General features: G+C 36.8%; 1 protein-coding gene across 1 annotated transcript; it reads right to left on the bottom strand.

Annotated features, from left to right (window-relative positions):
- Nucleotides 1-5,286: 5,286 nt before the first annotated feature.
- dpysl2a (dihydropyrimidinase like 2a) lies at nt 5,287-24,376 on the bottom strand. The gene is made up of 14 exons (XM_053504577.1): nt 24,072-24,376; nt 16,905-16,993; nt 16,435-16,619; nt 14,934-15,098; nt 13,365-13,426; nt 12,017-12,097; nt 11,849-11,917; nt 11,327-11,447; nt 10,991-11,147; nt 10,497-10,638; nt 9,052-9,222; nt 8,024-8,203; nt 7,126-7,291; nt 5,287-6,970 (listed from the first exon to the last, which is right to left on the bottom strand). Exons 1-14 carry the CDS (start codon nt 24,111-24,113, stop codon nt 6,879-6,881), a joined length of 1,722 nt encoding a protein of 573 aa, XP_053360552.1. The 5' UTR covers nt 24,114-24,376; the 3' UTR covers nt 5,287-6,878.
- Between the last annotated feature and the right edge of the window lie 420 nt (nt 24,377-24,796).

Here is a 24,796-nt window from a genome sequence, read left to right as displayed (position 1 = left end):
ACACTCTTAAAAAGGTCTGTAATGTAATAACTGTTTAAGAAAAGTAGCTTATTTTCAAGAAAAGATTTAAGGGAAAAAATTCTAGGATGATGTCATGCCTGTCTGATCAAGTCAACTGTATTTCTTCCTTTGCCTTATAAAATAAAAAAAAAATATATATATACATGTGTTGGTGAGTTTCATGTTTCACCATTGGGTTCAAGGGGTTATGTGATGGAAGAAGACACAACACTCCTAGCTGTGTGAAAGGAAATTCAGCTGTGTTGTTTCATCAGGGCCTTCCTTTAGTTTGTCATTGGGGTGACACAGGCTGCACAGTGTCTGAGCATGGGCAAACCAGTGTTCTCACGGGACCAGGATATACTTCATTATCAGTGAGATCTGATCCAAACATAGAACACATGAGAAAAATGCATGCCACAAAAGCTCAGAAAAATAACTACTGCTCTGTTTAATGTGAACTAACCATCCTCAGGATGGTTTAAAATGATTTACCTAATAGCAGAACATAAAATCTAGACTAAACACTTGAATATATTTTTTCTCCCAGGAATCCCTAATCTGACTGGTCTTAAATCATCAGAATCATTGCTTTTTTTTTTTTTTTTTCAACCCCGGCTTCCCATTTCCCATGAATCAATAGGATGACACAGCTGGTTGTCATACATCTACTAGGACATTTAGTTCCAAATAAACACAAACACATTGTATGTCTAGTGGGTAGAAACAATAGAAGAACACTAAAGCAAATCTCTCATTCATTAAAAAAAATCATCATGGTTTGGGGTTTGATCACAGTTAAATGTACAAGTGTGTAAGAATAAATAGTGACATTTTAAAACATCTGGTGAGAGAGAGGACAATAATGGCAAACACAGCTCACAAATCACTGCAGTGACAATATATATATATATATATGTATTGCGGGCTGCAGACCACGACCACATAGCTGTTCCACCTCCAGGTCAGGGGACTGTAAAAAAAAAAATAAAATAAAATAAATAAATATATATATATATATATATATATATATATATATATATATATATATATATATATATATATATATATATATACACTCTTAAAATCGCAGTGTTTTGTGATGTAAAAAACAAAATCAATGTAAATTTTGATAGATAGTTTTTTACCTTGGTATATTGTAATGAACAAAATTATTAATATTTTATTTTATAGTTGTGTGCATAGAGTATGCAAAAGTGCTTGGATACACAGGGATAAAAGTCCCTGTGGTGGGTGGGCTTCCTCTGGGTTCTCCAGTTTCCATCCACAGTCCAAAGACATGCAGTTTAGACTTAATGGTGTTTCCAAAAAATTGCCCGTATTGTGTGAATGAGTGTGTGAGTATGTATGTGTGTGTGCCCTGCGATGGATTGGCACCCTGTCCAGAGTGTACCCTGACTCGTGCCCTAAGTCTCCTGGGATTGACTCCAGGCCCCTGAATACAGGATTAAACGGTATAGATAATGAGTGAGAGAGGGTAAATAAGTCTCCACACCCTTTAAAATGGGTCATCTAACTGTGCTAAGAATTAACTAATCAAATTTAAACTCAAGTTAAAAAATTTATTATCCAAGACGAGTCATCGATGAAGCGATTTTAATTAATACCAAGTATTGTTCCGTAGTTCTAAATTTCATGAGTTTCTTTTTACATCTTTGTGTCATCTGACTACGGAACCCACAGTACACAAAGAGCTTTCCCTTATGCCACTGAAAACAGGATACAACTGTCTAAGCAAACAGATAAGCCACTACAATAAATCACTCCTGCATTCACCAATAGTGCACAGAATGCCACATTCTAATAACCATTAGTTGCCGTTTGTTTTAATTGAGCTGCAGAGAACTTCACTTTCATCATGCTGATAAAAAAAAAGAGCCACAGAGCCACTTTGTTCACAGTGAAAAAATTAATATAGATGTTCACAAGTTGGTAAAGCCAGTGTCTTCCAATGTCCCCACCCCCCCCATATTTTTTCCTGGCATTTCCTGGCACTTTAGTGCTCCTGATACACTTCAAGAAATTATACAGTAATCACACACAGTTACTGTACTTCATTGCTATTTATCCTTTTATAGCTATTGGCACAGACACATATACACTGATCAGCCGTGACATTAAATACACTGAAAGGTGCAGTGAACAACAATGATTATTGTGCAATAATGGCATCTGTCAAGTGCTCCAGCCTATATTAGGCAGCAGAATGAATAGCTGAAGTTTTTCTGCAGGCAGATGTTGCAGAATAATTTATGCTGTACACAGCACAGGCTGAAGGCACAGGTGGCGTAAACAGCCACGGACAAATTATAATATAACATCATTATCGGTATCGGCTCAGAATTTCACAATTGGTGCATCATTAAATAGTACCTACTGGAGGTCCAATGAACCTCAACTGGTAAACTGCCAGCAAGGTCATTGGTACCCTGACCCAATGTGCACATTTGCACATTGCCTACACGTTGTTCACTTCCTGATATGTTGCATATTTTTATACATGAATGAGGACCAACTGCAGTCAGTTTCTAATTTCTTTCTGTAGTCTATAATTTATCCTGTACAATTTGTTTTTAAACTGCATTGCGAATATTGTAAATTTTCCAGTTTAATTTTTTTTTAATTAATGTTTTTATAGATTTTTTCAAATCAAATTTTTACAATTCATATACTTATTATTTATTACAGTATTAATTTTTTTATTTAATTGTACTCTACTAGTGGCATTTATTTCTCACATACAATTTTTTTTTTTGGGGTCATGGACAGCTGTATAAGCATTTCACTGCATATTTTTGCATACTGTGTATGGCTGTGTATGTGACAAAGTTTGAATTTGAAGTCTCATTAATCCGCTTGAGAAAAAAGAAGTTATAACTGGCCTCAATAGAAAGATGTTGCAGCTTGCTGTGTATAAGGTTCCCTGTCTCCTGTTTGAAGTCCTTATAATAGGCATTAGACAATGGAGCACTGATAGAAGGTGACCTGGTCTGATGAATCATATTTTCTTTAACATCATGTGGACAGTCAACTTTGGATGCACTATGGGTGGAAAGCAACCCGGCGGTGAATTTTATTTTGACGCATACCCCCTGGATAAATATTATTTTCCCCTCCACAGTAATGATATTCCCAATAGCAGTGGCCCTTTTCAGCATAGTAATGCACCCTGTCATGCTGCCAAAACTGTTCAAGAACCATTTACTGTACAGTAAAGAACATGACAAAGAGTTCAAGGTGTCATTGTCTATTACTGGTTTTAGTTTTTCTTACCTTTTTCTCTGAGCCTTCACTCCCAATCATCAAAAATCTGCACCTAGCTGTTTTAGAGCAGCTTTCAGTCTGCTCCTAATCAGTAACAGTGCAAGTCTGTTTCTCTCAGTTAAAATCTCTGTCGACGGAAATTTGGACTCTGTCTCTGCCCTGCAATATGTGTCTATAAGTTTCAGACTATTTGTGTTTCTTATGCTCATTGTAATCACCTGTCTTTTTTCCTGAGTTGCATCCTCATCCTGCTTCATTGTGTGACAGAGTAGCTTTATCTGGCTTTCATCTTGCTCCAAATAAGCAGGGCTTAGGCTTTGGGTAACAACCAAGTGGGAAGGTAAATCATCAGTAGGAGTTTATTCATGAAATCTGTTTATGGTTATACTATAGAGTTCAGAAATGTTTACAATTTGCAGACAGTTAATTGACCAGGCATACTTTAATCAAGGCCTTTCAGATCTTCTAAAGGATAGCTGCCCAGGAACTACCAAGGACTGATCTGGCCATAAGGATAGAATGATGATTATGAGGGCAGAATAGAGATTGGTCTTTCTGTATAAAGAGCCACACCATTTCTTCCTGAGAACTGCAAGTTGTATGCCCCCGCCCCCCTTTACAGACCAAAAATTGGACAAACTAACAGTTATTAGTTAAACTGTAATTATTAATTATTATTTTAGTTCAGGAGTCTTTAAAGAATTCACTAATGGTTGTTTCATTAACATTAAACAAGCTATTTTCTAAATTAGCTAGGGTAAATTAAATTGTAGCCAGCTGAACCATATCAATTACTCAGGAGCCTGTTTTTGCTTAGTTAAATCCAGGCGGTAACACTTTTTTTTTTTTTTGGTTAGGAAATGTATCTTGCCTAAACATAAAATGTCATGGTATATTCTAAATGCTTTTCTCTAAAATTCATAATGTGTATTTTCAGCGACAATAAAAAGAAAGTTTAAATTATACAGTGTAACCTCGGATTATGAGGTTTACGAGTGTTCCGCAAGACAAGCAAAGAGTTTAAATAAATTTTGACTTGGAAAACGAGCATTGTCTTGAAGCACAGAGTATCATGTATCACGCATGCGCTTCTTGTTTTGACGGCAAGCGTCACGTGATCACAACTGAGCCAACAGTTTTTTCTCTCTCTTGCGCTGCGGAATTGTAGGTAATTGTCTCCCCTGTTGGGTCTTAGTGCTCGTCTCTTACTGGTATAATCAACATCCATGCACGCGTGTACCATTTACTATAGCGCTGTGATCACGTGTGTGTGTTAAACATTTTATTTTGTGTTTGTAAGCGTCTTTGTATAGTGCGCATGTGTGCATGCGTATAAAGCAAAAGCAAGTCTCATTAGAGGGTAAAGATCCATTTTTTCTCTCCCTCTCTGTATCAGCCTGTCGTGTTTCACTTTACCTTTAAAAACAATCGTGACAGAGCAGAGTTTATGTGTAAAGCAGAGTGTGTCAAAAGGAGGAGGGGGTTGTAGGGAGGCTGCAAAGGAGAGTGTGTGTATGTGAAGCCAAAAGGAGGAGGAGGTTGTAAGAGGGATGTAAAGGTAAGAGAATGTGTGTGTGTTTGTGTTAGCATTAGTATGCGCTCACGCAAGTGTGACTAGCGAAGTTCCTTGCTAATCTTTCCGATAAAACAGTCTCACAGTCTCTCCACACACAGCGCTTGCGTGCACAAATGGACACACTTATCTGTCAGGATTTACTTTTACTTTTTTTTAAGGTTAGCAGGTTAATTTGTTTTATTATTTTTTGGGGGGCTAGAACGAATAATTTGAGTTTCCATTATTTCTTATGGGAAAATTTTTTTTTGGTTTACGAGTGTTTTGGAATACAAGCCCACTTCCAGAACGAATTATGCTTGTAATCCGAGGTTCCACTGTATTTTCATAGTCAGATTTGTAAAACTTATTTAATATTTCTTAACCAAGATTGCATGTTGTACAGTAAAGACTGCTGAAAATCAAATTGACAGAATACAGACAAAATGTTAAAATTTTGTTGCATTTTTAATACTTAAAATCATTTCATTAAACACATATGGAACGCAAAGCTTTCTGAGTGAAAAAGAAAACTTTTGCAGTTCCCAGTAGCCTTCAAAACATACACCGTCAACAATTTTTACTTTCCACAATGCATGACAAGGGCAACAAGTCATAAAAATGAAACTAAAGACAACAAAATAGTCTTTCTTCTTTGCAATCCACACATCGCAACTTGCGGAAATTTTGCTGTTGCAAGGGTAAAGTATAGAAATATTGTATTTGTATGGTACTGGCACCTAACTTGCACATCTTCCACCACAGTTCTACATTCCCATCACTATAAGAGGACTGTGAACATCAAAGTATGGATTAATGCTATACAACAGTGTTTTAAGGATATTGATTATTGATGTAGGTCTGTGTATACTTCTATGACCTTAAACATCTACCACAAATTAAGGAATCAGCTTAGTATCACATTTGTGGCTTTGGTGGCCTATGGTCATTAAAATTTTATACTATGGATGGAATAAAGCAGATGGACAAACTCTGTACACATTTCTTTCATGAGAAATTCATTATGATAAAGTTATTTATAACAATACTTACAGACAGTAAGAACCATCTAAGAAACAAGCAGGCAAGTGAATCCGACATAAAAAAAAAGTTACTGGGAAAAAAAAACACCACCATATTTCCACAGGATTAATTCTACACATGCCAGATGATCACTATGGTCACTAAGAAAGCATCAAATGACCATACAGTTAAGATCAGAAGGATAAAGCAATGTAAAGGACAGAGGGAGCTTGGAGAATACTGGTAGATAATAAACCATTATTTTTGGGATAAAGACTTTTGCCAGTATACCTTACTCATGGACAAACAGATCTGGGTGAAAAAGTGATCCAAAGGGATCCAGATTCTTTTACTCCCTTTAGCCAAGCATTGTTCATTTTTATGTGTGTAGTAAAACCCTCACTATTCAGAGAACATAAATGATCTAACCCTAGATCTGATTAAATTAACTTGAAAGACAAAAAGTGTAAAAATACATTAATGTTTTTTTTTTATGAAGTGATTTATGGTGGGTGCACAAAAAAAAAAAAAAATACACCAATCTGAAATGAAAGACATCAGAATGCCACACCTAATTACCAAATTTCCTTTAAAAATGAGAAAATGTCCCAAAGACGATGGCCAATGTATTAACAATGTGTTAAGTTATTAAAAATGACTGAAGGATGACTCTAAACATGATGAATTTTGCTCCGTCACTTACATTATTTATGTGCAACAATAAAACAATACAAATGTAGCTTAGATTCACATTACTCTTCCTACAAGGAAAAAACCAGTAGTACAACAACAACAAAAAAACAATAGTATTTTAAAGATAAGGTTGGACAATACAATAATGCCTTGACCATATTTCTTTTTAAGTAGAATACCAATGAATTTGTGGGTGAGGTTGTTGTCATACTGACATTGTACTTTAGGGGTCTGGTAGGGATGTCACTAGTAGAAGTGTTAAACCAGAGCAAGGTCCCTTGGATCCCTGCCACCCCTTTCTTTCAGGTCTGGGGAAGTGTGTTCTTTAACCCAGGCTGGTGATGTTTGCCCTGCCACCAGGGGGAGCTACAATGCGCTGAGTGGTGCGTCGAGGAACGTTGTCATCAATTTGAGCTCCTGTAAGATTTAGGATTTAAGATTTGATTTGGTATTATAAGAAGAGAAAGTAAGTAGGTCTTTTAAACAGCCTGCATAACTAAAAACATTAACTGATTTTAAATACTAGTATATTATAACCCTGGGACAAAAATCATGCAGAGCCTGTTACTGACCAGACAGACTGAATCCAGACTGATGCAGATTACGAATAGGTTGAGGGGTGGGCTTGGCTGAAGATGTCTGGTTAGAGGTCACAGGGGATAATATTTTAGGTGTCACGGTGACCTCACACACTGGACCATCGTAAAGGCCACGCGGCACGCCCCGCAGCTCGGCAAGCTAAGGACATAAAATAAAGTAGAAATTGAGACATGAGAGACAATACTGCTGTAAAACAATGGACAGGTCATTCTTTAACTGACCTTTATAAAAATTTGTGCACTAGGACTGCACAATATGTTCTGAAATTAGGATTATCTCAACCAGGATTATTCATGATAATTTTATAAAATTAACTCAAATCTATGTTCTGATTAATCGAAACACATTTAACAGAATTAATATTAGAGACATTATAGAATTAGCGGACTAGAATATTGAAATCGTGATATTGGCTTGTTGATAACTTATTGATAGATAATGGAACAATTTATTTTTCTTTAGTACCTTTCACTATATGTTTTGGGGCCTTATCTATCTGCATTATGATGTGTTCTGCATTATATCCAAAAACCTGTAGAGACTTGCCTTTTTAGACTTAAATCTGTAATCTGTAAATCTCCAATGATGCTTCCATAAAGCACTAAATAAAGTATTTGAACACAACATATACAAGAGATTAAAAAATAATAATAATTAATTACTAAAAATAAATGAGCTAAAAACCCAAGCGGTCTGGATACTTTCCAAATTCTGGTATTTTATTTCTGCCTCTGCTTTTTGGATAGAGTCCGAATCGACCATGAAGATATAAAGTGGGTACTGAAGGTGAATGTGTGATGAACGAATATTTGAATTATTACCATGAAAATTATGCTGTAAGTTGCAGCCCAAAGCCTTCGATGCACTTACCCTGCTGCGAGCCTTTATCCTCTTGTAAACATAGTCAGGGAAGGTTTTGCGGGCTATGTAACGCCCTGATCCCTCGGTAGTGTGGAGGTTTCCATCCTCCAGAACAATCTTACCCTGACTGATCACCACTATGGGACCACCACGTACCTCCACACCCTCGAAGATATTATATTCAACTGCCTGCAGACAGGGATAAGAAAGGTCAAACTGCTTATGGTTTTATAGTTACATGCAGTATTTGTATTAAGTTTGCAAAAACAGCACCACATTCGTCTGCATGTTTAGTGTCGTGTGAGAACCGTGTCATCACCTGCCCTGTCCTGTTTCATGTAATTATGTCTTGTGATAGCCCATTCTATTGAAAGAGTAATTCAAAGTCATTTGTCTTTCACTTTTATACTGTGTATATTTGCGGTCATTTTTTGTTTGTAGCAACACATTCCTGTGAGCAGCATATTTCATCTCCACTGTACGTGCATGTGGGTTTTGTATGGTGTAATTTTGTTTCCCCAACCAGCATCAATCAGGAAGACACTGGTTAATTCTTAATTATTGTTGATTTATTATGCAAGTCATCAACTCAGTTACTGTGATCTATGTAATTTCTAGTGCATTGTACAAGGTACTAACTCATTCTTTTTGTGCAAGACTGTGTCTTAAAAAAATTAAACAGCTGCTGCTGGCAGGTTGAATAAACATCCCCTAAAACAATTCCCCAAAACATACACATGATGTAGTTTATGATGGACAAAAACATAAAAGTACAATTCATTTATTTGTAGTACGAAAACACAACATAAAATGTGTTCATAAGCTACCGGATCATTACAAATCACTGGAAAAGACGCAAATATCCCTTTGATGGTTAACCAATTAGAGATTTAATGATTGCTAATGCCATAGCACAATATTTACATAATGTGTTCCATCATGCCATGTGGTCCATGGTATCAACCCAAGGTATTGGGATCCTCTTTGATCTTACTGGTGCATATACACGGTATGTGTATATGTGTGTGTGTTCTTACCAAGTTGTGGCTCTTGGCAGAGATGATCTTAGTGACATCAGGGTCCCATAGCACCAAGTCAGCGTCAGAGCCCACAGCGATGCGCCCTTTACGTGGGTACAGGTTAAAAATCTTGGCTGCGTTGGTGCTCGTCACAGCCACAAACTGATTCTCGTCCATCTTCCCAGTCACCTGTTAAGAACAGTTAATCTTTTTAATGGTAAAATTTCTAGGATCTATTGCTAATCTTTATTAATAATTAAGCTAGTGTTTTGCCTTGCCATATTCACCACAATTTACGTTAACATGAATTTGAAGGACAACTGTACCTTTCAGAACTGAAACTGTGATTTGAGAAAAACAACAAAAAACCTGCTTGCTAATGACTGGCCACTTTTGAATTAAATATTTACTTAACTACTTACCTCTTCTTAGCTAGCCATAATTTGTCATCAACCAATTCTGCCATATAAAATCTTTGATATAAAGTCCCTTTATGACAATACCATTCATTAATTTCCTCTCCTTGCAGCAAACCTCCATTATTTTACAGACTGTAATCTTAATATTCATTAACATCCACATGGAGGCTCCTGGCTGCTGTGAGGATGGCCCTGTATCGTCTACTTGGGATAAGTGTGGGTGACCGATGACTATGAGCATGACCTTGGATTGGGCTGATGCAGGCAGTTTTTCTGTGATAGCTTGTAACTACAAGTCGCTCAATGGTTTAGGACTGAAATTCCCATAAACAGTTTTGGACCCATGCCACCATCAATGAAAGTGGACTGTTGAGTCTGTTGAGTCTAGTTTCTTTCAAAGCTTCTTCCTTGTCATCGTAGGAAATTTTGCCTTGCCACCTTCACACAGAGACAAACTGATAGTAAAATTGTAAGAAAAAGTATCAATTATAATTAATTAATATAATTAATTATTTAATTCTGATAATGACAATTGTTAAGGTAACTGCACTATTTTAATTCGTAAAGTTGCTGTGCTATGTGTTCCATCCAAGTAAGCATTTAAAACTAAAATATTTGGGATTAATCCACCACCCTAGCCATGCCACTGATCAGGGCAGTGTGGGCCACCTTATTTGAAATCCTAGTAGCTTTCCTTACTAAATTGCACCATCTACTGTTGGATATGAGAAATGCATTTATTTAATTTAGACTAAGGAATCTGAGCTAAAACTGGCAAAAATCTTGCAAAGAAAAAAAAACAAGTAACCTGGGTGATGGATATTAAAAGCAGAGGTAAATGACCCCCCCTGGCTTTTTAATTCTGTTTATGAGTATTAACAAGTGTGTGCTATTAGAACATAGTTGCTTTACACATAGTGCTAAATTAGGATGACCATATAGATCAAGATATGGCCTGAACAATGTATAACAGAGCAGGTAACATTAAACCACGGATGAACAAGATTTCAGGTACAGAACAATTCATCAATTGTAGAAACTTACCACACACTTGTCCCAGATAATGGACATCCTCTCCTCAGTGCCATTGGTGCCCTCTGGGATGAGGGTGAAGTTGTCCTTGCCCACAGCACGCTGAGAGGTATTAAAGGTACAGTGAGCACTGCCAGTTACCTGCAGATCACCACTGTACATCAAACAGACAGGCACCCAGCACAGAAAAGTCACAGAAGAGGAAACCAAAATGCAACAAAAATGTATTTTAAACAGTAAAATTGGAACATGTTCTGATACATGTTTATCTGCATTAAGCAAATCATCAGCATCAGCCAACTGTGTAAGAAAACACATTAGAACTAGGATGACTTAAATTAGTTTACATGGATAACCATGTGGTTTTCCTTAAACCTTGGAAAAATAATTACAAAACACTTTTTTTTGTGAACACTGGGCCATTATTTGCTCCATATAATGTATAAAAAATTGTGCATTTCTGCCTTTATGCTTATATGCATATGGGGAATGTATAGATAACATACCAGGAGAGCAGAGAGTTAAGATAGTCAGGGGTGGTGGGATCGGGGCTCAAAGGTGGGGATGTCACGTAGGCAGCAGCCTTGGCCCAGTTCTTGCTCCAGTAGTGAGTGCCATCAGTGCCCAGACTAGCAGAGATCGGCTCCCCGTACACCACAGTACCTGATGCACAAATAAAAAGAAGAGAGAAGCTTTAGCATCTCAAAAACATTACAGACAGTAAAAAAAATTAAGTCATGATTCATTATTCTTTTAATAATAATAATAATAATAATAATAATAATTAGCCAGGCATAATTCACTGGAATTATATATTTTTTCCCTTTGACTCAACAGCTCACCTTTTTTCCTGGCCTGAGCAATGACATCAGCAGCACTCTTGCTCATCACCTTGGTTACGTATAAGGGGCAGTTGGTTTGATTGGCCACTGTGACTGCACGATTGACTGCCTCAGCTTCCACCTACAGAACAACACACACTTTCTGCCTTAAATGGCTTGATGGTTATGCCATGCTGAGAGCATTATCCAGAAGTACATCAAAGTGTTTTAGTTAAGTAATTAATTGCTCTGAAGACAAAAAAAGCATACATTATGAAATGTTAAAAGGGATGTTATCATATCTAAAGCACGATTTACAAAAAATTTTGCAAAAAAAACTTAACATTTGTTTTCTAAACATTTATTCCTTGATTATTTTATTTACAGTACACAGTACTTGTATTACTTTTTGTGTATTATATGTATATTTTAACAGTTACTAAAATCTAAGATCTCTATGGAGATCCTTCATTTTCTAATCCCAGATGCAACATGCACTTGTTTTATAAAACTACAAAGTTAAAAGTACTATAAAAACATTACCTCTTCTGGGCGACTGAGAACATGACCCTCTGGTCCAGTGATGCCCAACTCCAGGATTCTTTTCTGCTCCTGAAATTATTTATTCCAAATTCATGAGTTCAGAATACAGCAAAAGAAAGCAAGATGGCTAATGCAGGCAACTAAAAAAGAACACGAAAGTTAAGTTACCTCAGCAATAATATCCCCGTTCTCAGCATGCACTTGAGCAATGGCTCCCATATCTCGAATCACACTGAACACCTCATACATCTATACAAAAATTAAAACAAATCATGTTAAATATATCTAACCAAAAATTCCATATAGAAACCAAAATAATACTCTTCCCCCAATATCTTTGCTCTAATTATAAAAATAAGCAAGACTGGTAATCAATGTTATTTAATTCACCTGGTGTTGGTGTTGTGACTGATTGGTCTATACAGCCAATAATGCTGAAATATTTGTATATCCCAAAGTTTCAACAGCTGAATAGGTAATATTCTCCCCTTCACTGAACTGACACCCTTGACCAAAAAATTTATTGTACTGTACTAGGAACTGTTCTCCTTTGGTTTTACAAATTACAGCCTCTCCTCAGTATCATATTTATGTAAACTTTGCTGTTTTCCTTTCTTTTGTTTACCAGATTTAAAGATGAGATAATTAATGGTGTATAATGAGATAAGCAGTGTGGTATAAGGCATCTAAATACTGGACATTTCCCCAACTACTTGGCCACAAAAAAAAGTTGCCATTTGAGATTGGGTCAAATTATTGAGCTGCATCAAGCAAAATAAATAACTAAGGAAATTTGACATTACCAGAACTGGGTAAATAACCCTTCAACACATTATCAAAATTTGGAACAATAGTGCTAAATCAGTAACTTTGAGGAAGAAATGTAATCCAAAAAATTAATGGAGATGGAGATATGAGTGGCCATAAGAAACCACTTGTTGGTGAGGGTAACTGGAAAACTGAACCAATTAGTCTGAAACCCACTCATTACACACGCTTACTAGTCTCAAAAAATTAGTATGCGTTAGAAGCCCTGTGTGCCTGCTTTAAAACCTGTACACGCATACATTACATGCTTGCAGCCACTCAACCTGCTGTTGAGTTTTCAGACTGCGGAGTTTTCACTGTTGAGTGTAAACAGTTGAGTTTTTGGGTTTGGGCACTGTTTACTTTGGAGGTGTTCGAGGGGGTCAAGCATTGCCGTTTCTTTCTAATCCTGCAGGTGAACCATTTACTGTACACTTTTTCATCCTGTGTGGTAGGAGTGAATTGTGTGAAAAAACAAATGTTATCTGGAACAGGCTACATTTAATTAAGTTAGTAAACTTTTAAACATTTAAAATTTTTACAAAATCTGGTAGAAATTAATAGCAAATTGGGATATTTATAAAATCGCAATACGAAAAAAATTTACTAACATTAAAACATTTACTAACACAATAAGCTTCATAATAAAATTATTGGACTATATGTGGACTATTTCCACTATTGTAATTTTTTATTCACAAATATATACCTGGGAATCATTGAGCTGAAAAGCATCCTTGTAGGCCAAATAGACCAGAAATGAGTTGACACCTACAGAAAGAAAACGGTGACAAACAGTGTAACAGAATTACAAAGATAACCTGAATTGGGTGCTTCCAAATCTATAAAAACTTACATGAGATCTTGGAAAAACAATAGCAATACAATAGAAATATTGACTACAAACAGCAGTTAAATTAGTGGTACTATTTACAGCAAATATTTTGACTGTAAAATTGACACAGTGCCAGGTCCATTATTAGGATATGACACAATTTTCACAGATTTCACAAATTGACAACTTTTTTGCCTTTGTATACCACGATAATAGATTTGAAATGAAGCAATTGAAACAATATTGAAGTGCAGACTTTAAGGCGTTAATCAAATAATTTAGCCTGAACTATATAGGAATTTACAAAGTCTATCCATTTTTACTCTCTGGAAAGTAACTGGACAGTTTACAAGCAGTAGATGTTCAATTTGGCTTTTTTTTAATTGATTGCAGGATTCTTTCCTTGGTGAAGAAAGAACCCTCTTTAACATCTAGCTGAGTTGAGAAGACGTGCCAGGAGATGGGCATATCATTGCCTAAGTCTACAATTAAAGAGAAACCTTTATGAATGTTAATACAGATGGTTTACCTGAAGATGCCATAATTAATAATAAATGTTACTTTTAGATTTCCTCTGGGTTCAATCGGCATACAATTTTTTTTTAAGGGCTAAAATTTTGCAAGAAATTTGTCTTAGCATGTGAAGCATTTTTGGCATACATTACCTGAGCTAGTCACGTGTACTTCTGATTGCGGGTACATTCATAACCCTAACCCTTGGTAATATTGGTAATACTGTTTAAGTGGCTGAAACAGATTATTTGCATTTCAATTATTTCTTAAACCTTAATAAATGATTAAACCTAAGAGTCTACACTTCAATCACTTCAACCTCCGACTACTCAAACCCAAATTTCTCAGTGGTGTAAATGAGTGTATGAATGTACAAATGTAAGGCACTCTGGATAAGCGCATCTGCCAAATGTTCTAAATCTAAGCGTTAAAAGGCTCTGGAAAGTGGTTAGGTCACTGGAGCTACTCAACATCAAGTTCATCCAACCATGTGTTCAGGGATTTTGCTTTGCACAGAGGTAAAGCTGGAACAGGAAATGGTCTTCCAAATGCTGCCCATAGTTGAATGCAAACAATTGTCTAAAATGTTTTTGTATGCCTTAGCATTAACATTATCCTCAGTGGAACTAAAAGTCTCACACCAAACCCTATCCAAAGCACTATAGTAGTTTGTTTGTTGTTAATATTGTAGATAGTGTCTACAGTGTATGCATAAATAGATACTTGAATATTACAATTCATAATAAAAGTCATAATTGTATGCAAGTTGGTCTGCAAGGCTAGTTAGATGGTCTACTCTATAGACAATTTTGCCGTTTTTAATTTTATGCAGAACTAGAAATCCTACTGTACTAATACCGTAATAGAATTTCAGTAATGCATAAAGATTTTAGCTAAATGAGTGTAAAATGTATATTGGTGTATGGGTACCATGGTCCTTCACCAGGGTCTCCATCTCCTCCTGCATGCCTTTGTGCCACTCAGTGAGATCCACATGGAGTGAGTAATCACAGCACGACTTGTTGTCTGCCCATTCCCTCCACTGGTTAAATGCGGCTAGAAGGCTAACGCCTGGCTCTGGCACCACATGGTCAACTGGTGGTTAACACACAAACACATTTAACAGTTTAATGATGCTCTTATTCATCACTATTTTAGTTATCAATTAATCAACATTGATTGACAACATTATACAAGATTACAATATAAATTGGGGGTGAAACAGGACAACAACATGATAGTAAAAACTACCTTTATTTCCTGATATAATCCCATTACACTAATGCACTTATCCCAGTGTTTCACGGGTGCTAGATTGCTTCAAGCCTTTTTTTGTTTTACTTTAGATGATCACAGCTTACAGTTTATGAAAATAAAAAATTGAATATCATAAAATTTTACCATATTTAATTTTGAGTAAATTACTATTCATGCACTATAAATACTGTATATCTCTCTGTCTAGTTCAGAACATGCACAGGAAGTTTAACATTATATAAAACGGCTTTGTGATGATGTCTCTTAAACTGTCAACATTTCACAGTATTTCAGTCAGTGGCATTAACAAACTTTAGTCTGTAATAAACAAGTTAATTTTTGTTAGTCTTTCCGCGGCTTCCGTCGAGGGGTCCATTTAATCCGCACAACACCTTGGCACGAGTTTTACACCAGATGCTTTTCTGGACACAATCCACCTATTTTATCGTACTTGGGACTGGCACTGCATTCAGTGTCTCGGGTTTGGGCAGTGGCTATGAATCAAACCCGGGCCTTCCGCATGGCCGGCGAGAGACGGACCACTGAGCCACCAATGCCCCTAGTTAAATAAGTTAAATAATTTAGTTAAATCCTCCTCAATAAAATGTATGTATTATTATTAATATTAAGCTAAGTTTAAATCTTCCTCATCCGAGTTTGATACATGCCTGACATGACAGACTCAGGCCTCTCTCTCTCTCGCACACACAAACACACGCACACACTTTGCATCAGTTGGCCGCCTGTTCTACTGCTAGCCAAATCATTCAACACATCCAAAGCAAGATGACATCTGCTAAATGCCCACACATACTAGGAAATTCTGCAATACTCAGCAACTGTGTGGAATTCACAGGTTATGGAGCCCCTAAAGGAACTTTCTGGTGTTCAAAAAGTTCTTGGCAAGAATTGACATCTCATACAAAAGATGATGTATAGTATGTACTTAACCTACTAACAGTTTGTAAATAAATTACGCCCCCTTTTCAGTTTTATTTCTTGACAGAGATGAGTTCATCACGATTCATAAAGGAGTGCTATATGCTCTGTAACTATATTTTACCCTTTAGTAGCTAATAAGAGTCAATTGAGGGGCTGAGCTAGCTGAACTGAAAAACATAGCTAAATAGTGAACAAAACAGGCAGTTGTTTGTAAGCAGTTATTTGTACATACTGATCATTGTGGTGCCCCCAGCAAGAGCAGCACGAGTGCCCTGGTAAAAGTCATCAGCAGCTGTCATGCCCCGGTCAGGCATCTGGAAGCGGGTGTGCACATCAATGCCACCGGGGATCAGCATCCTGCCATGGGCATCAATGGTCTTCACCCCACCAGGAACAATGAGGTTCTCCCCAATTTGCCTAAAAAATGAAATAAAAAAAAAATGAAAGAGGTGTAGAAATAATTAAAAAAGTAAAAGATTTGTGCTGTACATGTGTCAGGCCAATAACCAAAATCTATATGTAAATCATTTTAAAATAATGTCTTTAATGTCCCTATTTAACACTCTACCTCTTAAAGTGTATTCAAATAGATTTTGTCGCATTGGTCTTTAATAGTAATTTCCTAAACTGAAAAATATTTTTTAAATTTTTTATTCTTTCCTTAATGGACCATTAGAAGTGATAAATATACAGATAACATACTTAATAACTCCATCCTCCATATAGATGTCAGAATGAAAGGATTGATCATCATTCACAATCTTCGCCCCTTTGATAAGAAGACGATCACTCTGGAAGTAGAGAAAGATGGACAGGGTCATGAAACATTTGAGCTTATAGGTGCTGTGATTCTCAACAACCATGTGCTGTGTGATCCACATTACATTATTTTACATCTGTCAGAAATGATGAGTGGCGCAAATAAAAATAGATTTAAGCGATTTTAAATAAAGAAGCTGGCATACAAATCCAAAAGATGATTACAAATAGATGTGATCACTATCAACAAATGCAAGAATTATGAAACCAAAAGATCAAAACCAAGAGTAGCAGTACACATACAGTAAGCAATGTCTTGGTAAAGTGATGTCACGCTTAGCAATTACTTTACAAAACGGAAGATAGAATAAAGTCCTTAAATAGTGTGCCAGGAGATTGTGTTCAGGTGTGCATGTCTGACAAAAAGTTCATTTTGGTCGATTGTGAACATGACAGAATGTGTGCGCGCACAGTAGTTAGTAGAAAAGCTTCTAGGCCACAATGTTAGGTCTAGGCCGTGGTAGTGGGCGCTGTTGATCAGCAGTTGACCCTTAGCAAGATGCCCAGCAGTGAAGACTCATTAGCAGTGAAGCCTGAAAAGGCACAAAAACACTTCGTCACTCAAGGCATGCCATGCAGCATCTCCTGTCACCTCTTTTGTGGGTTTTTTTTTTTCAAAGCTGGCTTTTAACTAAACTGGTTAAATACCTTGATAAAGTAGTACAGTACACATTCTTAAGGTGTTAAGGCCATACATTCCCAGACATGTACACTGGGAAAATTGATGGGGTCAGGGTTACACAGAAATGGTGAAGCCTGTTTTTGATAAAGTATTCAAATGTTTTTAGCCAGGCATACACTGGGCATTAGATAAACAAAGTCAAGAGACTCCTGCTGATGACACAGTACATTCTCAGAAATCAACAGATTGACCCTCTCCACTTGCTTATTGCATTGTGAATGATAGATCCATATTTTTTTCATAATGCTTGTCCATTCTCTAGACATGAACTGAGTGCCTGTGTCTTCATGGATATCTGATGGGGGAATGCCATCATGCCAGGGTTAGATTCTGGCAGTATTATTGTAAAAGCTACTGCATTGTGGGACTATGGTCCTTGGGTCAACATAAAATTATCTTACAAAGCTGACACAAACTTTTATTGTGGAAGTCCCAGATGACCATAAACAGAAAGCATGATTGAGGTAGTATGTGCTTATTGCTGGGTTCTCTACTAATGTCATGCAGATAGCATAGAAAACCAGCCTTGGTACCAGCACAGAATGAGACAGTAAACTAGATTTACATTTAAAAAAATGTGCTCCTCAGGTTTGGTACAGGTTAAGACGTTAAGCTGTTTTGAGATATTCTGCTCCAACAGCCAGCCACGACAAATGACAGCTTTGAATTGATTAAACTTGTGCTTTGGTCTATCAAAAATCCTTATGTGTTGAAAGAAATTTGTGTAGCATGAAATTTGTGTAGCATAAAATTCACATTTTTCACCTTTGACAAAAAACTTAATGTCTTACACTAGTCTAATATGGCAGACATGAGTTTTATAGAATGTGGAGAAGATATATTGTTGATGTATGCTAAGATGAATTGATCCAGCATGTCCTCTAGGACATCGTTAATCAAACAATCAGAGAGCGCAAGACAGCCCATGTTGCATGACAGTTTTTGAAGTGACCAGATGCGGTGCTAAAGGCATTGATTCTTTCTTCTCCCTGATGCAGACAAGATTACATGCACTTTTAAGACCTTTAAGAGTTTGGTTAATGTCTTTAAAAAGTTGTAGTTTGAAAATTATGGAAATTAATAGCAGCAGGTACTGATCGATGATTTGAGTCAGTCCTCGGTAGTCAATGCATGGCCTTAAACACCTGATTTCTCCTCAAAGGAAAAGGAGGTAGAGAAGTGAATACTGTATATCCCTGTTGGTAAACCTGCTGAATATATTCATCCATAGTTACTTCCAGTAGGTCATGATACTGAGTGGAAATGATGATTGGTGTGTTTACCTCCAGGCTTTCTATCGTGAAGAAAGTTAGCACAAGTTATGGAGTAGACAGACACTGCTGATGGCAGTAAAATGAACAGCAAGCTGTATACAAAGGGCATCAGGCAGTGGTTGTGTGGAAATGATCAAATCTTCTACAGTGGCCTGTGCAATGAAGTTGCAGAAGTTTCAATCATAACCACCAGGTGAATGGTTGAGTGAGTGAATGAGTCCGACTCATCGTGGGAAGGTGTGGGAATGAACGTGAACCCTTCCCAAAGCTGCTTTGGACACTGTAGTCCAAAGTTTTGGAAAGTGCAGGACACTAATTCATGACGTTGTTAGATGTAGAATCAGAGATTTTTCCTGTTGCATTTGTCTCGTCAGCACTTGATCTAGTTGAATGGGTCCGCATTTGTGGTCCGCAAACCCTTAAGAGATGGCCAGTTCAGGATCAGATGCCTAATCATGAGGTTGATCAGGAAGTCCAGTGTCATCTTTTATGTGGGATGCTCCATATTCTTAATAATTTTAAAGCTTAGAATGGTAGATATTTTCTAAATTTGACAGCATATTCCTCTATGTGCTGACCCTATGGCAGGGAGAAATGTTGCATGGTGGGTAGTCCAATTTCCCTTCTCTCTGCGGCTGGTCGATGTAAATTGGTCTCTCCCAGACTTAATAGTCAACGAGTGCCTTCTGGTCAGAAGACTGATTAGCTATTGCTCTTCCTGTTGCTCTTCCACCATTTGTTAGTAAGATGTAACAACTTCACGCCAGTTTGGGCCTACTGCATGCAAGAAGTTACAAGTTGCAAATGTGTTCCACACACACATAAATACAAGCCGAGAAGGATACAAAACAGCCCACAATTAAACACTATCAGGATGAAATAATTCCTTATTAAGTGCTAATATATGGCTGGTTGAAGTAGCCATCATTGCACAGTAGCCATCATTGCACATTTTACTCCGATTGAAAAAACCCCACAAACTATATATATATATATATATATATATATATATATAAAACTTAAATATATCATATGTGTTCAGACCCCACTTGCAATTGAGGCCTGGTGTATCCTTCTTGTATCATTTGTAAATAGGATATTTTATTATTTTTTTTTTTTTTAATTAACAAAATGTCCAAACACCTGTCTTTACTTTGTCATGATGGAGTATTGTGTTTAGAATGATAAAAAAAAGAGATTTTAATCCATTTTAAAATGAGTGTCAAACTGAACAAAATGTGCCAAACTTGGGAGCATCTAAAAACTTTCCGTTGGCACTGTGTAATGCAGTATAAACAAGCAAAAAAAAAAACAAAACAAAAAAAAAAAACATTAACTACATTTAGCTGTATGAAAGTGTCCTAAAAGTGAAAAAATCTATTGTGTCAATATCAATCGACTGTCCTGAATGACTGATAATTCAATCAGCAGAAAATGGTTTATTTTAATTTGGGTGGGCAAAACTTAGCCTGGTAGCATAGGTGCTCCAATTTCCCAAAGCCAAAAACACTAGCAAAAAAAAATCCAAACTGCACCAAATTGTTGCTCTCAGTGTTGCGGCATGTGTTCTGCAGAGTCAAGCTAGACTTATATATAAGTAAAGTGTTACAAATTATATTTACTATATTTATAATATATGGATTATTTAATATTATAGTTAATATTATATATTATACAATATACATTCTAACATATTTTATTATCTAGACAACAGCCACTGAGTACCTCCACAAATAGTTTGGAAAAGTTGCATGAAACAAGCCATGTATTAGAGCTAACCAAAAAATGCAGTGTGTGAACACTGATTCATTACAAAGGAGCATGAAAACAATTTGAATTGTGTGTTGCTGTTGTGCAAGACCAAAGTCTAAATATATTTTTCAGTCATACCTTCTACATTTTTTAGTAATACATAGAAACTAAAAATCCTTCATACTGGAAAAAAGGATTATTGAGGCTATTTTGTAACAACCAAGATATTGGGCCCAAACATTTACTCAAATAATCACATAAATGATTTAAGGAATACAGTGACCATCTCTTATTAAAAATGCATGGTCTTCATTGCTAGATATCACATGATGTCACTGCAGGAATGTATCCTGCTGCACATCAGATAAATCTAGGCCACAGTTAGAAAAAAGATGGATCCTTGACATACTGTAGCTTTTTTTGTTTTGTTTTTTAAGAAATGCAAAAACTAAAAAGACTTTCTCCAAAAAACAACTACAAAATGTGCTTTTTCACAAACTAAGGTGATTCTGTTTTTACCAAAGCTGGCAAAGATGTCATATGATGTTTCTTATCTGTGGTGAACTGACAGAAGTGTACTAAAATGATACTGAATGACCATAAGCTGGCTCTTTCAAAATGTTAGACAGCACACCTTACATCTGTTACAGGTGTTATACTCAAGCTATATTGTATTTTCAAAAAGATAAAAGAATATACTAAACCTATCAGGGAGACAACAGTAGGGCAAAGAGAAAATTGTTTGACATGGCCACCCAAATTAGGCCCTTGTGTGTTTGGAATTGTCTTCTGGGTCTGTTCAAAGCACTGGTAGACCGTGGTAAAAAAAGTTGCTAAGAGCAACCTCCAGCAAGCCCATCCACCCTAGATTTAACTCCAATGTGTTCTTCCTAAAAGAAATCTGTGCTAAAACTCTAAAATCATGTTAGTTAACATTTACCAGCATGTTAAGAGATATTGAACAATCCTTGTCACTTTTCCAAGGATGTGAAATTAATAGCCTATTATTTTTATATTTGTTACGATGAATAAAAGAAGATGTAACAAAAAAAGATCTCTACATACTTGCACTAAGAAAGTGAACTTGTCTAATTGTGGAAATGTTCCACTGTTTTTTACTGATTAAACGTCTCCTACAACCATGAAGTGTACCTTAAATCACAGTTTAGATCTTCAATAAGAAATACACCACATCAATCAATCAATCAATCAATCAATCAGTCGATCTAATTGAGGGGTCTTAATCCCTGAAACCACAAGACGCAGCATACTGTCCTTACTGCAATATGCAAGTTCTTGATTCATTTTTATTCTAGTGGTCAAGATGCTTAGTAGATTCACACTCAACTAATTGTACTCATTTACACCACTGATCTTAGCAAGGAGGTTCTAATCTGTAAACTAGGGAAATTGAACTAACCACCGAGTTTAACTGTCTGTCTAAAAGCAGAGCTGGTTCTGGCTGCAAACTGACCAAATAAGTGTCAGGCAGTGTCTGTGGGGCACAAGCACAGACGTCCAAAAAAACTCAAGTGTGTATGTGTTGTAACAAGTGAAGGGCAATGTTCATGTTGCATTTGATGCAGTAAGACAGGGTGACACTGATAGACACAGCTGAGGCCAGAGACAGTCAGAAAAAGACAGAAAGTGAGACAAAGGCTGATGAATTCAAACAAACAAAAAGAAAGTAAAATAGAAACCATGTGATATAAGGAATACACAGGAAAGAGAGATCAGAAATAATTCAAGGAGAGTGAAGGAGAAAAAAATGAATAACAGAGAATGACAGACAGACATGCAGACAGACCAACTGATGCTTTAAATAGACTGGAAATAGATCACTGCAGTACTGTCAACCTCAAATCATCAGCCTTTAGAATTACTACGCCTCCATAATTCTCAAAAAAATCCTGTTATTAAGCAATATCTCTTCAACACATTTGCTTCTGTAATGAATATTAGGACTGCTGTGATTTGTGCCACAGGTAATTTGTAAACATGAAATAAATATTAAGGAATGCATATTTCAGATTCAATATGGCCTTTATTTGATTTACATGCACATCAATGAAATCTGTACCCAAAAAAGCCAAGGCTTGCTAGAGCAGTGTGTGATGCCATGTCACACACAGACTGACTGACAGCCTGTAGTAAGCGTAGTAACAGTTTCAAGGCTATCATCCAGGTTAAATGTGGAAATTTATAACATGAACACAGAGAAGCAACGTTGTACAGACTTTGAAATGTACCAGTGCTTGCTGTTATACTTAATATCAGCACTTGAGACACTTCACTTGTCCAATCAAACTAGTGGTCAGCAGCTGACTGTTGTATGAATATTCATAAAATGTTTTAGGTTTATGTAAGAGAATAAGAATACAAGTAATATATAGTACTGTAAATACTTCAATGTAAAGCAGTGATTTACAGTAACACTGGCAGGACACGAAGCCTTTGGTCACTGCCCAGCTAAACTTCTGCTACCTTTCACAAAAAAGCCTACAAATCCTTTTTAATCTTCCTTTTATCACTCCCTCTTCATTTTTTCCCTGACATTATTATTATTAAAATTTAAAAAACAGACTTTACCTAAAACACTCTTATAAACTGCAACAAGAAAACGTGCAACTCAGCCTCCCTAGGATACTCCTTGAATATTCTGGCCTACTTTTTCCAATCAGGATTTTCACAAGCGGTTCTCAAAAACAGCACACTGGACGGTTTTCCACAGGCGCAGGCAGGGAAGCCATTGTGCATGAGAGAAGCTGAAATGTCTGGATACATGGAAAAGGTGGATGCTTCACGCACCTGTTTTCCATGGGCCGTGTTTTCCATGATTTTCCAACGCAATTACATTTTAAAAGATTAAACAAGGACTCACGCTTTTACTTAAGATTTGGTTATACAGCGTAACGATATAAAATTCCTTAAGGAACCATGAAATGAGAATTTAGGGCAGCCATGCTGTGTACAACAACTGTCTTTTTTAAATGTAGATTTAAATCTCTAAAAAAAAAATTTTATCCATTTACACTACGTTTTTTTAAAATATGCCAAAAAGAAAAAGCCCTTATATATGCAGAATAATGCAAATATATTAGACATAATTGGGCCGAGGGAGGCAGCAGGGTGTCATTGCTGGAACCAGATAAGATGGCAGAAATGGTAAATCATTTTACTATAAAGTTTTATTACAAAATAGTAGGTAATTTTAATCTCCAGGTTTGGTCACTGCGCTGGCATTTCTATGTCACCTGCAGCGGGGGGATTTACAGATTCCTCCATGTCCTAGAGACGGAGGATTTTAAAGGGTCGGTTGAAATTGAATGCACAGATACTCACAGTGATGCGAGGAATGTTCTTTTTGCCCTGGTATCCGGACATATCGACGGTTATTGCGGACTGTGTATTGTTCGCCGCTACTCAACCACAAACCGCGAGATTGATGCTTAAGTCGACGCCCAGCGATTGAACGACACCCGCCGTCTGGTGGCTAGCAAAATGAAAAATGCACCAAAAATGCGAAAACAGCTGTGCTTTATTCACAGGTGCTGAAGCTGGTATCAGTAAAATATCCCGTCCGTTTTAAATGACAGCCTTTTCCCCGACGTTCCGCCAAGACACTTTTGGCTACCGCCGATAAGAGATTTGCGACGTGAATGCCACTGCGCATGCGCCGCGCCCCGCCCCGCCCTGCTGTTCCACTTAATGGTGCACAAACGCTGAAGCCAAGGCTGAATAGATAATTATAGATAATATATAAGACTGAATAGATAATAGTACTGCAGCGAACCCATGGGATTTTTTCCCTAAGGATAAAGTATTTTCATGTCCCCTCCCCGCACACTCGTTGTTTAAAGATAAAATCAGCTAATAAAAAGTCATAGTTAATAAAGACCAGCCACATGTACCCACGAGATCAAAACATTTGGATATTTATATATCTGTTCGCACAGTTTGGGGTTTATCAAGATGCACACACGCGCGCACGCGCGCGAATAAAAAAAAAAAGTCACCATCAACCAGTCAGAGGGCTGCAAGCCAACTGGCTCCACCCACCGGGCTTC

The sequence above is a fragment of the Clarias gariepinus genome, chromosome 9 (assembly GCF_024256425.1).
Source record: "Clarias gariepinus isolate MV-2021 ecotype Netherlands chromosome 9, CGAR_prim_01v2, whole genome shotgun sequence".
Lineage (NCBI taxonomy): Eukaryota > Metazoa > Chordata > Actinopteri > Siluriformes > Clariidae > Clarias > Clarias gariepinus.
This window is presented reverse-complemented; position numbering and strand designations above follow the sequence as displayed.

What these genes read in the sequence shown, in the direction of transcription:
- dpysl2a (XM_053504577.1), bottom strand. Translation starts at nt 24,113, where the DNA reads ATGTCCGGATACCAGGGCAAAAAGAACATTCCTCGCATCACT. An exon ending in TTCAGCTCAATGATTCCCAG is followed by an intron (nt 12,098 to 13,364) that starts GTATATATTTGT and finishes ATTTTTGTATAG; the next exon opens with ATGTATGAGGTGTTCAGTGT. An exon ending in TTATCTGGGACAAGTGTGTG is followed by an intron (nt 9,223 to 10,496) that starts GTAAGTTTCTAC and finishes TGTTCTTAACAG; the next exon opens with GTGACTGGGAAGATGGACGA.